This window comes from Plectropomus leopardus, chromosome 11 (genome assembly GCF_026936395.1).
Source record: "Plectropomus leopardus strain MGB_pleo_1.0 chromosome 11, ASM2693639v1, whole genome shotgun sequence".
In the NCBI taxonomy this organism is placed as follows: domain Eukaryota; kingdom Metazoa; phylum Chordata; class Actinopteri; order Perciformes; family Serranidae; genus Plectropomus; species Plectropomus leopardus.
The window spans coordinates 16,418,539-16,436,790 of record NC_142186.1 but is presented as its reverse complement, the minus strand read 5'-3'; the positions used below and the strand labels follow the sequence as shown (position 1 = coordinate 16,436,790).

Sequence of the window (18,252 nt, the reverse complement as noted above, 5' to 3'; positions counted from 1 at the left end):
TCCACCAACTTGTGGTGGAAATTGACAATTTTCCAGGTCCCCTGAAGTAGCTTTGGAAAGTCTGGGATCTCCAATAGAATTAAAATTAGATTTGATGGATTTTAGCAATGTATGGCTGAAACACAGAAGCCAGGTCCAGCAGAGTTTAAGAGGTTAAATGGGGATATGGACATGCATATGCTAGATGCCTGTGTTCTCAGATCACAGTGCCAATAACAGAACATCTCGACCTCACATTTCTAATAGATTAACAGCTGGTTTGCCTCTGTCTCCTGAATCACTGCGCACTATCTGCTTATTAAGAGTTGAAGCCAGGACAGATGAGAGCAATAACATGTTGGTGATGCAATTACCTTGCTAATGTTCTCATTACAAGGCTGACCCCTCTCAACACTACACCAGGAAATGTAACCCTATTTGTCATATTATGATATGAGGGGGCAATTTTTAAGAGGGAGTTTGATAATAGGACACTAATGATTTTGGTCTTCTACTCCGTGAGCATAGCTCTTTTTCTGATTGCATGGTAGGCTTTTTGGAAAACTGGTGCACAAATGGGGGGTGCACAAATGAAATGGAGGGGTTAGGAGGTCCTCTGCAAAAAAATTTGACCATCAAACATCTTATTTTCCTGCATTTTGACATTTGACATTTATGCACCGATTTGTGCTTTTTCTGCTCCAATTTTGTGACATAAATGTATTTAATGTTTTCTCAAAATAAAAGTCCCCTGCATCCCACCCCATAAATCTATGTCTCTGTCTTTCATTGCAAAGTGAAAAGGAAAAAGAAAGTTAGGGAGTATTTCTTCCATGCTGCTCTTTGTGACAAAACCTTTTGTAAGAATCTAATAAATGTACAAATATGTTTCCAGTTTTGTAACTCGGCTCTTCCTTGTCTTTTTCTGTTTCTTTAGACCCATTCAGAAGCTGAGTGGCTAACAGTCTTGACAACCAACAAAGGAGGTACAGAGAAGACCTTGGGAGCGCTGTTAAAATGGCTGAGGCTGGACAGAAGCAGAACTGCTTTGTACAGAGAGATGATCCATGTTTACCTGCAACTGTACAGCTCCAGGGCACGTTTTAATGATGCCTCATTTGGTCCTCTTCAATAACTCTTGGCCCACGCTGAAAAAGGCCCTCCGTTGTGATTTACAACTCAGTCTGTCGATGTTCCCCTGCCTCTGACCTCTCTGCTGCCATGCGGTTAGCCCCATGAGGCTCCGAGAGCCCCTCCTTGTGTGTCTGTGAGGCCTCCTCCCCACTCTATGGAGGCTGAGCCCAGCCGTCCGCCTGATGGGGAGCGCTCTGGAAGGCAAGAGCAGCAGCATGTGACAGCTGAATCCTCACTAGGATCTTGTCCACCTCAGCAGCCCCAGCAGCCTCCTAACCTTCGCCCCATGCACAGAGCCTTGGGCCGCCTGCAAAACCGTCAACCCAGACGCACTGACCTTCTGCTTCGGTTACAGCAGCAGCAAGCAGTAGCATGGCAGCATTCAGACACGCCTGGTCCCTCAGGAGGCAGCTTCTTCTCTCCAGCTTCCTCATCAACTTCATCCCTCCCGTCTACTTCCTCTACCCAGGGAGAGCATGGGGTCCCATCTCAGCCCAGCCAAGAGGGCCTGGAAGGCCTCAGCTCACCCAGAAAAGGGGAGAAGAAACCTCAAAAACCAGGGAAATATGTGTGCACTTACTGTGGCCGTCCATGTGCCAAGCCAAGCGTTCTTCAGAAACACATTCGCTCCCACACAGGAGAAAGACCCTACCCTTGTGCCCCCTGCGGCTTTTCTTTTAAGACAAAGAGCAACCTGTACAAGCACCGCAAGTCCCATGCCCATCGTATTAAAGCAGGCCTGGCATCCAGCCGTGATGAGCCCAGTTTGAGTGGACCAGAGGGCAGTGGCGTTGGAGAAGAGCCTGAGGAACACACTGAGGGAGAGAGCACAGAGTCTGAGGAAGAAACGGGCCAGCACAGGAAATCTAAGGAGATGTCTGGCCAGCAGAGGAAAGGTGGTAAGGAGCCGCTGGGAGGCTCAGAGGAAAGCCAGAGGCCAGAAGACTCCCAGGCTGTGAAGCAAAGGCTGGCACTGAGGCTTAGCGAGAGGAAACGTAGCCCAATGGCTTCTCCAGATGACCCTCCTTCCTCCTCCCTCTCCACCTCATCTTCCTCTCTAGGCCCTGGCAGTAAGGGCAGCACAGAGTCTGGCTACTTCTCCGGGTCAGGAAGCACTGACTTGTCCCAAGTTAGCCCTCCAAGTGCCAGTGCCAAAACCTACGCAGAAATTATTCTTGGAAAATATGGAAGGCTGGGAGGGCAGCAGCGCAGTCCCCATCAGCAGCAGCCACATTCTTCACTCTCTTCATCCTCAGGGACGGAGGAGAAGAGCATTCCCTTTGCTGTACCCAAAACACAAGTTATAGAACACATTACCAAGCTCATTACTATCAATGAGGCGGTAGTAGACACCAGTGAGATTGACAGTGTGAAGCCCAGACGTTCCTCTCTGTCCAGGAAGAGCAGCATGGAGTCACCCAAATTTCCCACCCCGAAAGATCCCTACGCATTCGATCCCAAAGGAGAAGCCCCTGGCCCCAGTGGTTTGAGGCACCTCCACAATCCCGAGGCAGACCCAGCAGGTACCCAGGAGCTGTCAGCCGTGCCTCTGCTCAGAAGCCACTCGATGCCGTCCTCTACAAGCCAAGGAGAGCCCTCCACCTCTGGCACCATGTCCCCCAGAGGGTACCGTCTCTGCCAGTCATTCGATGAGCAGCAAGCGGTGGTAGCAGAGATGAGGGTCGGTCATGCCCAGCGAATGCTGAGGCGCCAGCCTGCCATAGAAGTTCCACTGGGAGCTGAGCTAATGCTGGAGGAGGCTGGCCCCACTCCCTCCTCCTCAGCCAGAGGTGCTGAACCAGCCAGGCAGCCACAGCAACAGCAGAAGAGTCCGACGCTGTTTGAATGTGAAGCATGTGGTGCCCACCTCCAACACAGTGAAGGCTATGAGACCCACAGAGGCAAATGCCCAGGGCAGCAAACCCTGGAACAAGAGAGCGGGGATGCAAGTAAAACATACAGGGAGGATCGCCCCCAGATGATGATGCACTATAAGTTCCGAGCGCTGGCCATGGCGGTGAGAAAAAGGAGGAAAGAGGAGAGTCTGGAGGAGGATCCTCCCAGCCCGGGATCTGTAGCCATGTCAGGCAGCTCTGCAGGCTTCATTCCTGTGCCAAGCAGACCAGAGCACAGCCAGGCCCTCTCAGGTTTGTTTATGTGTCCCTGCAGTAACAGATCAAATTATACCAACATTATCCTGCATGAGCAATAGGTTTCTTTTCTATCATTTATTTTTTATCCTCTTTGAACATCTTAGAAAGCTGAATAGCGAAGAATGTATGAACAGCAAGTCAATGTCTGCATCTACATCATTAATGCAGAGCAAAGAAAACAGAAAGGAGAAACTACTGTTCAAAATTAAACTATACTACTGATAAAGTTATGATGGCTATGAAATGTTATCATTCAAAAGCGATAGGGTGAGGCTGGTGTTAAAACTGATTTGACTGATTTGATATTAAGCCAAACACTGCAATTTTACCAGATATCCCTTGTAGTTCAGCAGTCAATCCAGAGTGGAACATAATAACACCGTGTACCAACAGAAAGCGAACATCTGACTATAACCTAACATCATGTAACACTGGAGCTCTCTTGACTCTGAATACATCAAAAATGCACTCCTGTCACTTAATGCAAACAAATCACCTAGCTATCATCTGTGCTCTTGAGATCAGGCAGGAGACATTAACACTTTAAAGATGTGAGTAACCTACTTGCTATATTTCCCTATTTGTAATGTTACTTTTAAATCAGAAAACATGTTTTATATTGTGATATTTACTAGAAATTACATAGGCCTACAAGATAGCAAACAGCAAGTAATGTTACCCCAGCTTGATTTAAGATGGTAATTTACCTTTTAGCAGAAACTTTCAGTTTCACAGCCAGATGACACTGTGTAGAATTTGTAGTGAAATAAGGAGGTTTCGGTTCATGAGTCAGCTGGTCCTCGTCCATTGTGGCACTGTCAAAACGAGCGACAGGAATAGATAGTAAAACATCTCACACACCTGCAGTTACAACCTACAACACTAGTGGCTCTGCCAGTCTGTTTATAAACATTATATGTATTACATACATGCATGCACACATAATACATAGATACATATATATAATATATTTATTATAATGCTGTCATATTGCTAATTTCTGATGTTATTTGTTTTGATTTAGTGCTGTAACTTAGGCTGCTTTTAAAATTACCAAAATGTACCCTAATGACAAATGCCGGTTCAGCCGGTTTTCATAAATTTCAGAAAAACTGGAAATTAATCCAACTCCATAAAGTAATATACCGATATATTATAATGGTAGCTAATTTATTGTTTGTAATGTTTGTTTCTAGGTGTGACTTTACAGACTGAGCCAAAACAACCCCAGCAGCAGGACAGGAAGGGTGTGTCTGTCATCCAACACACAAGCTCTTTTGAGAAGCAGGAGAGCATATCCATGGAGAGTCAGGAACCAGAACTCAGAGAGAGCCAGCAAACACAACAACCCGAGCCAAAACCATCACCCTCTACATCTCGCCTCATACGCCAGCCAAACATCCAAGTGCCAGAGATCCTTGTTACTGTGGAGCCTGATGCTGACATGCCATCTGTGTCACCGCCAGGGACGGCATCCTCATCCAAGGTACATGATTATTTAAAGAAGCATTAGGCTATATATTTTTCTGCATTTTACACAAATCAATTGCCTCATTTTGTACTTATTTTAGCTCCCTTCATTCAAATTAATGTGAATCATGCATTGCGAAGGAGCTTTAGATGACATTCAGAGCACATCTTTGATATAGAGTCTGATTCAGGTTACTTTCACATTGTTCTTATGGAGGGCTGAGTCGGCGCCTAGTGGCTTATGGTGCTCGCAATGCAAACAGAGCCAAAAGTGGCAACAGTGAGTACTATGCTTCTGCAACAACGCCATGGGTTGGGATGACATTATCAGCAGTACCTGGCATATAAATGCAGTGCAGAGTGGTGGCAATTAGCTAGCTAGTGTGTCACACACAGGGACTAACATGCACTCGCCAGCAGATCGTCTATCACAACAAAGTACAGAGAAGATTACAACACACACAGGGAGCATGAATTCTTTCTCTGCCCAGGATGCCATCACTCCACTATCTTTACTTAGCAAATAGTTGTTTGCTCCTATATTAATGTTCTTCATGTTGTATACAGGTCCTTTAAAGGAGTACGTCACACCCCAAATGGCTATTTGTATATAAACGATTCACCCAGTCTTACATTGAATTTGTGGAGAAAACTTTGATTTCATGCCTCCGCAGTGATCAAAGAATCCAACAACAGAGAACATTTTTGATTAATTGAGGTCAGAAGGGTGTGTAACAACAGTAAAAAATATATTATAACACCCGTTTTCAAACTCTCACACAACTTGTGCAGTGTAATCCAGGTTTCCTTTATCCAGTCATATGCTCAGTTCTTCCCAAACAGCCTTTTCCAAAGGAGACTTGATCTAACAATAAAACTTTTCTGTACTCTCTTCAGAGCAAGACCCCATAGAAAAAGAACAATATTATCATAGAATTTTGTTGTAAGTAATGAAATTAATTGTTACAGTAATCTTCCAATCATAGTCTTCCACTTAATTTAACATACTGGCAAATTTATCAGGTAAAATTTAAGGTAGCTTTAATATGCTCTGTCTTAGGGCTGCACAATATGTTTCTTCAGGATCGAAATTGCGATGTTAAACAGTCGCATCGAAAGACGTGCAATGTCAAATGTGGTACATTTTCTGGAAAACTCGCACATTTCTTATTTTCCATGACTAATACCGGCCAAGCCCTCCCCTTTAAGACAGATATGTGTATCTGTGATGTAAAGTGACAGCATTTGTTATGGGAAGTGAGACTCTCCTGCATGTCGGAAGAAAAGTAACTGGGCCAGCAAGTGGTGCAGATGCAGTAAAGTGCATGCTTTTTCAAAATGTAAATTTTATTATTTGTTATTGAGAAACCATGGAGAAGTTTTAAAATTTTGCCCATGAAAATGTGTGGGAACCCTGAAAATATTTATCTGTTCTAGGAGGCAGAGAGAGTGGAGGAGTTCCAGTGGCCTCAGCGTAGTCAGACTCTGGCCCAGCTCCCTGCTGAGAAGCTGCCACCAAAGAAGAAGAGACTCCGCCTGGCAGAAGCAGCCCAGTCATCTGGGGAGTCTAGCTTTGAGTCTGTGTCTTTGCCTCGCAGCCCCAGTCAAGAGAGCAACATCTCCCACACTTCAAGCCTTTCTGCTTCTTTTGAGGACACAGCAAGGTCAGAGCCTGCCATCTGGGCCTCCAGTAGCCAAAGCTCCCAGATGTTGATGGTGCCATCCGCTTCCCACCAACACCACCAAAGCCACAAGGAGATGAGGCGCTCGGCCTCAGAGCAGACCCCAGCCAGCCCCCAACAAACAGAGCAGATCTCAGAAACCAGAAGTAAGTCATTCGACTATGGGTCCCTGTCCCCTCAGCAGTCTTCATCCTCCTGGAAAGAAAGAAGAAAGTGTCTCCTTGTGAAACATGCCACGTTAGGGGAACCTGAGCAGGAGGAGGGGACCACCACGAGTCAGCTGTCCAGAGCAGAAAGTCCAAAGCCTGGGCCTTCCCACTCTATCCATCCTCCTCTCTACTCAATACAGACAAGCCCCCGGTTCAGCATGGAGGCCACGGGGAAAGCCTTGCAGCTGATACAGCCACGAATTTTCCCGCCTTCTCAGGATGTGCTCCCTTTGCAGCAAGTGTTTCCCCCAGGATCACTGTCCCAGCTACTCCCGGTCACCACCGCCATCTCTGAAGTACTGTCCACTCAGTTCATCCACAGAGCCTTCCTACATTCACAGACAGCATCTCCACCTGTACAGATACACCCTGCGCAGATCCACATGGCAGAACGATTGGGTATACCATTCCATCAGCTTCCTGCTCTAGTTCCTCTCCAGTTCTCTTCCAGGACTCGAGCCAGTCAGGCTCTGTACTTGCCTTTCCCTCCAAGACTAACTGCAAATGTTCCTTCCCTTCCCACGACAGAGAACAGACCCTCCGTCTCTTCCATGTCTCCTGCCCTCACACATCAGTCCCTTGTAAGAATCTCTTACCACCACCCACGGCCGGTCATCGCCACCTGCCTGGCACAGCTTACACCTGTAGTGTCCCTTGTGGTGCCAGTGCGTCTCCAGACTCATATACCTACCTACGCCAGATCCATGTACACCACCCTGTCCCAGATCCTGGCCTCCACCCGCTCACAGGAACCCATTTCTTGCACAGCTATGGTCGTCATGGGGCAGGTGGAGCGGGACAAACTGCAAAGGTCCTACTTGAAGGTCCCCTCCCCGGACATCAAGAGCCTTCTTCCTTTGTCTCTGCCCACAGAACTGGCCTCAGGCTCTGGGGAGGGATACGGTCCACTGGGGGCTGGAGGAAGTAAACGCATGCTTTCTCCTGCAGCCAGTCTGGAGCTCAGCACAGAGGCCCAGCGTCACCAGAAAAGGGTGAAAGAGGAGGAGGAAGGGGAGCAGCATAAGGCAGGAGAGGAAGAGGAGGATGTAGAAGAAAAGGCACGACGGGAGGAAGAGGGTAAAAACACTGGGAGAAAACTGGAAGAGGGGGAGCAGAAACAGCCGGAGAGTGTAGAGGAAACAACTGTGAAAGTGGAGGAGGAGCAGGAGGAAATACCAAGGGAGCATAAAGAGCAGAAGGAGGATGAGGAGAAGGAGTCTGTGGAAAAGACGAGTAAAAAAAAGGAGGAGATGCCAGTTGTGGAAGAAGAGGTTGAAAGACCAGCTGCCCCTTCATACCCCAGCCTCCACACCTCCACCTCAGTCAACTGGTGCTACCTGAACTATGTCAAGCCCAACCCGTCTGCCCTGAGGGACCCACGCAGCTCCGTTTATTCTACCTGGAGCATCAGTGCTCACAACCCCAACCTGCCGGGCCTCAGCACTAAGGTGGCGTTGTCTCTGTTGTGCTCAAAACAGAAGCACAGCTCCGAGACTTACACCATGGCTATGGCTCAAACCCCGGCCAAAAGCAAATTGGCCCCTGCCAGTAGTAGAACCCCACGTGTGTCAGAGGTAAATATAATCACAATATACACTTACTATGTTTAGAAGTTTATATAGACCACTCTGTTAAAAGGACGTTAAACTTTTGTATAGTATAATACTGTCATCTTTTCCAAATAATGTGTTGATTTTACATATAACCCCATAAATATGCTAGAAGAGGAACTCAATTCAAGTCTGTTTACAGGTCACGGGGAGTAACATTGTCATGATACCAGAATTTTAAACGGCAAAACTAAAGATACAACAAGTATAAAAATAAATGAATTTTTAAAAAAAAAAAATTGATACCACAACAAAAAGAAAAAAAGTCCTAGAACAGGATATTTTTCTTTCCTTTTTTTTTCTCAGCTTATCTTCAGTACTTTTGATGTTATTGAATGCATAATTAACGGCTAACATAAACTTTAAAGCACATTGTATCAACAAGTATCAAAGTATTGATACATTTTTTGACAACCTTATTGAGGAGTGCAATGCTAACTGGTGGAATAAATAAGACACAGTACTTTTTTTATTGGTCCAAAGGGCAGTGCACACAATTGGGCTGCACAGTGGCTCAGTGCAATATTCAAATTGCAGGAGCGGCAATGTTTTGATGAAGGCAAAATATGTTTCAATATACTATTGAAAATGAAGCATTTCATTATTGGTAGAGACCCTGTCAAAATCATCATTGTCATTTTTAATTTTTTAGAAAAAATGAAATGGAAAAAAACCCCTCAACCCGACTTGTATCGGAATCGCAATATCTGTCAAAAAGAATTACAGTATGATTTTTTAATTTTTTTTTTTTTTTGCATATCATGCTGTCCAATCACAAAACAGTAGTAGTAAGTAACCAAGAATACATATGTATCAGTAGATGGACACAGGAATATAGTATTACTAGAAAAAACAAAAAATAGAACAATATTTTCATCATCATAAATAATTCAAAACCAGTTGTCTTTACTAAAGGTGGTTATGTAGGGCACACAAGTAATAATAATAAGTTAAAGAGTTAGACCTGCTAGTTAATTGTTTTGCAGCTCCAGGCCATGCCCAGACCCTTGTCCTAACTATAAAATAGTTGACATTTTATTTTAAGTTGTTTTGAATTTTTCTATGTGTGTCTTGAGTGTAGGTACATGCCACCCCACCTAGCACCCTCACTAAAGTAAAGGATCTGCAGCAGCATGACAAGGAGGAGAATAAAGAGATGAGAGAAGAGGAAGAACCCTCCACTTCTAAACAGAGCGAGCCCTCTCGCGTTCGCATCTTTGAAGGCGGGTAAGAGACTACAAGAGCGAGAGATGCTCATCTTTTAAATCAAAACTCAATATTTGCGAATAATTGCAGTGTCTCATTACACAAGTAATCTGTTCTTCTGTCACAAACCAATGCCTGATGACAGCAGAACGGCAACTATGGGGAGCTGACAAGAGTGCACAGAGAATTACAGTAACAGATGGGAGGCAGTGGAACCCGCAGGGACTTCATTTGTACCTGCAGCCAAGCTTTTTCCTCTTACTGCTGGCACGAATGTCAGGGTTTTAGAAATGTTAATTTGGAGTGAGAGCAGTGTGTGTTTGTGTAAATGGGGAAAAGGTTGCCTCCAACTTCACTTTGTGAGGCTCTCATTAATACCTTTTAACAGTTGCACAAGTTACTGACAAGACGCAGTGAAACAGTGTGAAGCAGTCTGCAAGCAATCAGTATCATAGTCATGGCTGTCATGTTTGTGTGCATCACATGCATGTTTTTCTTCAAACCTGTACGCATTTGTACTTTTCACTGCATTCACATATTTGTGCTTTCTATAAATGTCTGCAGTGCAGCCTGTCTTCTCTCCCAGGTTTACTGTGCTTAGAGCTGAGAGTTTCCCCACATCAATTCACACTGAAGCAATAGGATAATAAAAGGGAGAAGAGCTGTGGATCGAGCTCAAATGTTCCCAATTAACAAGGATTTCAGAACACACTCCTTTTGACAGGAATAGAAAATATTTTACAGAGATACTAAGTGGGAGATTTTAATGGATGTTTTTTGCTTGTGTGTGTGTGTGTGTGTGTGTGTGTGTGTGTGTGTGTGTGTGTGTGTGTGTGTTTTGACACTTGCACGTTTAAGGTTAATGTGCACACAGATTGAGTGTGAAGGAGTTGTCTGCTTAACAGTAGATAAGGCGCTAATTACCAGTCTTTATCATTTGAAGCCACGCATTACACACATTCAGCGAGTGCATTTTCATCCATAAACAGCCTACAGCTTCTGTTTCCATCACATCAACCCTCCTCCTTCTGTGTATGCTGCCTGTGTCACTCCGGCAGCTTTTCCACTTTTATTTACCTATGTATTATTTTCTCTTTAAAGTCTCCCAACCTCCTCTGTGTCCTCTCTTTTCTCTCTCTCTCTCTTATGTACCTGCATCTCTTACTGTCCTGCTATGTCTCTGTGTGCATGCAAATAAGCACAGCTCCTCACTCTTGAACACAGCTGAATGTTTTGTACCAGGACTCTGCTAGGACTCATTATCCCTCTCTCCCTTTTGTCAGCCCTTTGAAATCATGACTGTTATTTTATCCTGGAGAACAGGCAACTCTTATTTTTATGAATATGCATCACGCAGCTTTGTTTATGTTCCAGCAACTTTCCAGCGATTTCATCCTGATCCAGTTTCAGAGATCCCTCTAAGTAAGGGAAGAGGCAGGGGTCTCTAAAAGTTTATTAGTATCACACAGCTAAAGAAACACATATTGGATCAAGGCGTCTTTCTCCTCAATAACACACATCTTAGCAATTAAGCAGGCATAGCTGCTCCTTCTTGGTGGCAGCAAAAGTCCGTGAAAGATCAGCTTTAATCCCTCTTAGTGAGCACAAGCTGAACTGTCTCCTTGTGGATTCTGTTAACACATGCAGATTGATTTCCATGGTGTAAGTGGTTAACATTGCAGATTTGTCATGACGCTTTAACCACAATGGCGAAATGGGGATAGCCATTCCTATGAGTTTACAGTATGTGTCAAAGGATTCGTTATGTCAAACTCCTTTCAGGGCAAATAGTGAGTGAAGTATGTTTCAGTACCTGCAGTCTTGCCTTTTATTGTCATTCAGTTGTCACTTCAGCATTCAGCAGTCTTATCAATCAATCACACACTGGTTGAGAGCAGTATTCTCTATCTGCCGCAGCTGTAAAACTCCAGCACAAGCAGGGGCAGACTGTCGGTTGAGTTTACAGAGAGACGTGCTGCTGATTTAATGCTTGATGTGTGAAGTGCAACTTCTGCCTTGTTTTTCCTGAGATGTGGGTGGATATTTTTAGCAGTGGCAAGAAATACATGCCAGTAAACAGTAGCCAGATCCTGAATGAACACAACATAATGCCACTGTTGAGACTATTTTACAGTTGTGTAACAATTTGTTATGATTTGCTGTTGCTGCTGGTTCTGTTATACAACAGGGAGCATTTACAGGCCGGGTTCTTGTATAGATGTGGTGCGTCTCCCATAATTAAACACAGTCAACACACACTGGATGTTTACAGTTCAGAATGGATTGTACGTCTCTTCTTGAGTAGTGGGAGCAGATGGAGTTTTTCATAGAGGACAATTCATTCAGACGTAAAATGTCTGTGGTCCACTGTGCCCGCAAATAGCCTTTCGGTAAACATCGAGATTGCATACAAACAATGTTTTTATAGACTAGACCTAAATGTGCTGCTGGATTTTTATATATAGTGTCTATTTTAGGTTGGTGGCCATAGCCAGGCTTCCCTTCCCTCTCTTTAGCTGCTGCTGTTGTTGGCAGGGCCACCCAATCGCAGCAGAATAGCTGGTATTCTCTGTGTGCCCAGGGTGTAGTGGAGGGAACAGCCAAGGGACTCAGTGCTGCTGGGGTTTTGGTTGGGCTTCCCCAACACGCCTCCATAAAGAAAGCCTTGTTACACAGTTGCTCTAGTTTGTGTGTGTATGTGCACGCGCGCGCATGCATGCGTGTGTGTGCATTTTCATGTACATGTGCCATACACAAACCAACAACCACATTTATCATTATTTTTAAAGCTCAGCAATATTTTTTTCTAAGAACAATAATGACTGTAATGTGACTGGTCGCCGGCAGAGACTGATGGTATGATGACCACCCCTCAGCTCTACAGAGCATTGTACTGGTCATAGAAATAGAATTGAGTAGAACGGACAAACAAAAGTGCTGATTGTCATTAGTTGTTACCAAACATTGAAATGAAAATAATGTAAAAGTAACCCTAATTTGTGATTTTGTGGTGACCAAATCTCTAATCTTTTTATTTCTTTCTCCTCGCCCTTTCGGTCTAAGGTTTAAGTCCAATGAAGAGTATGTTTATGTAAGAGGTCGCGGCCGGGGCAAGTACATATGTGGAGAGTGTGGCATCCGCTGCAAGAAGCCTAGCATGCTGAAAAAGCACATCAGAACGCACACCGATGTCCGTCCGTACATTTGCAAACACTGCAATTTTGCCTTTAAAACCAAAGGTAAGGAGACATTTTACCAAACTGCATTGCTATTCTTTCCACTATATTATAGCTGTCTACTTTATTCAGCCTCTGTTATTGCGATGTCCTCATTTTCCTTGTAAGTCGAGCGCAACTTTAATGTGCTTTTCTTGTTCCTTCCTAGGGAACCTTACTAAACACATGAAGTCAAAGGCTCATGGGAAGAAATGCCAGGCAATGGGAGTATCTGAGTCATCACTGGACGAGCCAGAGAGCGAGGAAACAGGTACTTAAGAGGGGATGGGGAGGCGTCTCACATATTTCTTCTCTGCTGTAGAGAAATATTGGTACACAGCTGGATGAACTTCTGCCTCTGAAGAATTGTAGCTGCTCAGCTCTGACAGCTTATGCAATGCCATGTTCTATTCTCTTCTCCCTTTGGCCTTGCATGCAAAATATGAAAAAGTAGAAGATAAATGAATGAAGAATACAGAGCATTCAGCAGTCTCTCTGTGTGGCTGTGGCAGTCTGGCAAGTTAAACCTTGCTCTCAAGGATGTGTTGCTGGCATATAGCAATACACATTCTGATGCTTACGTCTGCCTCAAAGCCCGCCACCTCACGATCGCCTCCTTCACCTTCCTCTACTTCCCCTCCACTCGCCGTCTCTTTCATGCTGACAGACTACACTCATCACAGCCAAGGACGCGGCATTTAAACCGTCTTTCCATTCACAAGGCTGTAGAGATAGTTTGTGAATAGAGGCATGGTGCTACTCAATTAAATTCCGGTCTTTTCATCTTCGGTCTATTTATAACATGGGTTTGATGGGTGGTGGTTTTTCAGATACAGTACGCTGTCCAAACGCTTTTTGCCTGTTTTTAGAAAATTACTGTTAATGTGTTTTGTGTCTGTTGGAATTTTTGTCACAACTTTGTACAATCAGTACAGGAGGTTTACAACATGCTCATAAAGGGATATTAATTAAAGGTCCAGTGTGTTGGATTAAGGGGGGATATCTGAAATGGAATATAATATAAATAGTATGTTTTCTTAAGTGTATAATAACCTAAAAATAGAACCATTGTGTTTTTGTTACACAGGCAATTCATCCTCGTCATTTTGCAACACCATGTTTCTATAATAGCCTAGAACGGGCCATTTGCGTGTTCTTTTTTTCACGTTTTTTGCATCAGCCTCTGTGGTTAGCAGCCCCACTGCAGTGAGAGTGTCAGAAAAACATACGGACAGAATTTAGAAACTTTTCCATGGCTTTTCAAGGACGCCTGATATTTTTTTTTCTTGCCCCACTTGCCCATTTTTCAATCATATCAAATCCCTTTTGACACATAATTTCAGCAAGCTGGCATACATGAAGGCAGTTATGTGACATTACCTGGAAGGTTATCCATTGAAGATTACTGTAACAATTTCATTATACACAAAATTCCACTACTTTTTCAAAACTTTCAATGATTTTTACTAAATCCATGAGTGCAATTTGAAATTCCATTACTTTTTCTTGTTTCCCATGACCTTAGGGAACCTTGACGTGATTTTTTTATTTATTTTTTTTAACATAAAACTGCTTTATTCAGTGTTTTTACTTGTTTAGATCACCAGATCCCTCTGTTTTGGAGATGGGGAGACCTCTGTGCATAATCTGACTCTTGATAAAAACCTCTTGAACACCTAAATTTTGAGTTATCAAAGAAAAAAGGTGAGCACATGTTGGTAGGTTTTCCTACGAACTAGGTGCTATTGGTATCCGACATGCCAAACAGCGTTGGAGAAAAAAATATTTGTAAAATGAAACTGCTTTATTCCGTTTTTTTACTGGTTTCAATCATCTGGTCCATTTGTTTTGGAGCGGAGGAGACCTCTGCAAATAAAGGAGCTCCTAGTAAAATCCTCCTGAACATCTGGATCAAAAAATAGGTGAGAACACATTAGAAAGTGCTGGTCTAGTGGTCCATTTGATCAGAGCGGCGTCAGAGAAACACTGATTTGAAATGTGAAACTGCTTTGTTCTGTGTTTTTACAGTTTAAATCACCTTTTTGAATGTGCACAGTGCTCCTTTTAAAGGAAGATTTTTCTGTCTCTGCAGAAACGGCAGGAAGTGATGAGCGTGTGTGTGGCTCAGAGGAACAGGAGGAACATCAGTTTTCTGACGTGGAGGAGTCTGAGGATGAAGACGACAATGATGATGAAGAAGAGGAAGAGGAATCTGCATCCCACGATGATCCACCATCCTCCTGTTCGTCAGACACCCACCCGTCAACGGGAGGGCGTTCGAGCTGCAGTCGGCGCTCTCAGCAGGGCACTCCTGACCCCGAGGCCCCGGGCCTCAGTCCCAGCTCGGGTCAGGAGCCCTCCCCGAGGGGAGTTTGGCGCAGCAGACGAGCCGCATCTCCAGGAAGCAGGAGAGCGCTGTTCTCCCAGCGGGGCTGGAAGGCATCGCCGAGAGGTTTCTCCCCCAGCAGTGAGAGCTGTTCCCCCAGCCGCAGCCTCTCCCCGCGTCTGGAGCTGTCCTCCCCCATCCACAGCCTCTCCCCCAGGACAGAACTGTCCTCGCCCAGCCGACACGTCTCACCCTCTCCCGAGAGAGGACCATCTCCCATCAGACCTCTTTCTCCTCTTCGTCCCATTTCGTCCAGCTGCTACCGGTCACAAGCTCGGACTCCTCCTTCACCTCTTGGGCTACAGCACTGTACCCCTGGATACTTGCCGTGGGAGAGCCCTGGCACAAAGGGTTGTCACATAAAACCTGTGAGTGTTTTGGACAGAGGCATAATGTTTTCAGGTTGTCTGTCCATCTGTCTGTCTGTATTGCATCTGGTCCATTCTTGTAAACATGATTTCTCTAGAACGCCTTAAGGGAATTTATGTAAATTTGGCACAAATGTTCACTTGGACTCAAGGATGCACTGATTAGACTTTGGTGGTCATAGGTCAAAGGTCAAGGTTACTGTGACCTTGCATCTGTCTCATTCTTGTAAATGCCATATCTCATGAACACTTTGAGAGAATTCCTTCAAATTTAGCTGGAACGTCCACTTTTACTCAAGCATGATCCAACTAGATTTTCGTAGACAAAGCTTAAAGATGAAGGTCACTGTTGCCTTGTGTGTCTCATTCTTGAAAAAGCGATATCTCGAGAACAGCTTGAGAGAATTTCATCAGATTTGACACAAACATCCACCTCAAGAATGAACTGATTGGAATCTGGTGGTCAAAGGTCAGGGTCACAGTGACCTCATAAAACATGTTTTGGCCATAACTCAAGAATTTATACACTCAGATCACATGAAGTTCTGACATTTCATAACCAAGAGGTCAAAGGTCAGTTGTGACATCATAATGTTCTGCGAAAACACTTCACTCACCGTCACTCAATGTAATAATTCAGGAACAGAAGTGGAGATATTTGGTCAGATACTGAAATGGTGAGATTAATCTTGGGTTTCAGCCTTGAAACTGTGCAGGTTGTATTGATCTTCCATGTTTTCATAGACATGGATGTAAACTGTAAGTGCAACTTGACTGGTGTGTGGAGGCATACAAACGAGTGGCACTATTTCTAGTTTTAAGTCTGCACAGAGCAATGACTAGAAAGCAATCTGCAGTTTGCTCATAGGAAGATCTCAGCGTGCTGTACCCTGCTGACAGTGCCATGAAATGTAATCCTGAAGTCTTTGCTCCCTCTACAGGTGAAAAGGGGTAATGCAGCAGCGGGGCCAACATCACCTGAAGCCAGCTTGTTTCCACCTACTTTTCGTCTTTCCACCTGTGAGGGTTATCCCGGCCACCAAACAACAGACAACATTTTTAGCCATCTTCCCATGCACTCCCAACAAGCCAAGGTCCCCTATCTGATGATCCCCATCGGAGGGATCCAAATGGTACAAGCCAGACCGAGGTCCCACCCGACCACCCCCTCGTCGCCAACGTCTCCCCCCATGGAGGGGCCGTCCCTGGCCAGGTTTGAATCATACTGGGGCGGGACCCCCAGAACTCAAGGGCTTAGGACTCCTGGAGACCACTGGTCAGAGCACCAGGCAGCAGGAACCAGCCAGTCAGGGCGGTGCGCTCTAAGCACAGCACCAACAAGTTCCAAACCGGAGTTGGAGACCACGGACTTAAAGCAATATGGCAGCTCACACGGCTCCGCCCAAACCTGCAAGCCTGCTACTGGGACCACCAAACACTGCGTCAGTGACAGTTCAAGAGCAGCCCTCAGTCTAGCAGCTCCTGTAGCCTCGCGTGTCACCAGACAGCAGCCAGAGGAGGAGGAGCCGCCGTCTGATGGTGATCTGGTGGAGGGAGGAGCTAAAGGAGACGGAACAGACCAGAGCACTTAACAGTGTCTACACCTTGATGCGTCACGCATCCCATTTTGCTTTATTGGTTGCTACACTAGTCTTGTTTTTTTATTGCTTCATTTTTATACAGTTTTCAATACTATTGTTAACTTAAATGTTTGTTCTTTGGCAATATTCAGGTTTGTTATAAAAATGCACTTTTTTCTTTGTGAAAATAATGTCTATCTATATATATATAAATTATATATATATATATATATATATATATAAATATATCCCTCCTGTATCTCTACTGATACCGGTAATCTTAATGTCTGTTTAAATATATGTAAAAATGAAAATGAATAAATTTGTAAATGACCAAAATCTTTAATCAAAAATAATTCCATTTTTCTTTTTGTTTGTCAAAATTTTGTCCAGTATTACTCAAATTGTATTTACTTGTGCCTTTTCTGTCCAGGTTTGTGTTTCGAGATGTACAGTACAGATAGACAAAGAGAAGGCTGTGAATTTTTATATCCGCTTTTTTTGTTGTTGTTCAGGAGGGTTAATATTTGGTGTTTTGATTGTTTCTGTTCTAAAGGCCGTTGCTTTAATGCCAGGGTAACAGAGTCGTGGTGATATTGAAGGAGCAGCAGAAGCTTGTCAAAGGAAATGCACTGAAGTTCTATTTTTTATTACAAAAGATTTTAGATTAGAATATATCTCTGTACAGGGAAGAGTGCTCCTTATTTATTGTTATTTGATGACAATGATTATTGTTTCAAGGTTGTTGTTTTGGTTTTTTGGTTTTTTTTTGTTACTTTTTTTATTGGAAAAAAGGATGTTTTTTGTTACATCTGTGTGTCTTTTTCATGACGTTCATGTGACTTGAATTGGTGACAAAGATGAGGGATTGCGTTTGGCCGGTACCGGAGGATTAAGTGCCCTGCAGATTTCACACACAGCAAAATTTCTAGTCATTGAAGAAATAAAAAATGCACCAGAGTCCTTTGAGGTTGTGCCTTTCTTCCACTTTGTGTACAGTGTTGTGCTTTTGTTTTAATAGAGTTTGCACCATAATCCTTTTTTATTACAGTGGGAGGTTAAGGACAAATTGTTCTATGCATGTTTAATAATTTCCTTGTGCTATCAACCACATTGGATTTGTTTCCCACAAGAGATCAGTGAAGTTGGAACGTGTGCAAAGATAACATAGAAACTGCAACATCATAAACATCAATGTGTTTACTTCATTTTCAAAGAAAGCAAGAACATGGTAAACTTTTTTGCACTGCTCTGTGGCTC

General features: G+C 44.1%; 1 protein-coding gene across 2 annotated transcripts in view; it reads left to right on the top strand.

Annotated features, from left to right (window-relative positions):
• Positions 1-17,952, top strand: part of hivep3b (HIVEP zinc finger 3b) — a 50,851-nt gene extending 32,899 nt beyond the window's left edge. For both annotated transcript variants that reach the window (XM_042489587.2, XM_042489588.2), the window contains 8 exons: positions 917-3,260; positions 4,463-4,752; positions 6,174-8,201; positions 9,319-9,464; positions 12,507-12,682; positions 12,828-12,929; positions 14,751-15,412; positions 16,354-17,952. In XM_042489587.2, the coding sequence (XP_042345521.1) occupies positions 1,268-3,260; positions 4,463-4,752; positions 6,174-8,201; positions 9,319-9,464; positions 12,507-12,682; positions 12,828-12,929; positions 14,751-15,412; positions 16,354-17,004 (6,048 nt within the window). In that variant the 5' untranslated portion in view covers positions 917-1,267 and the 3' untranslated portion in view covers positions 17,005-17,952. The remainder of the gene's footprint in view (positions 1-916; positions 3,261-4,462; positions 4,753-6,173; positions 8,202-9,318; positions 9,465-12,506; positions 12,683-12,827; positions 12,930-14,750; positions 15,413-16,353) is intronic.
• The last annotated feature ends 300 nt before the right edge of the window (positions 17,953-18,252 follow it).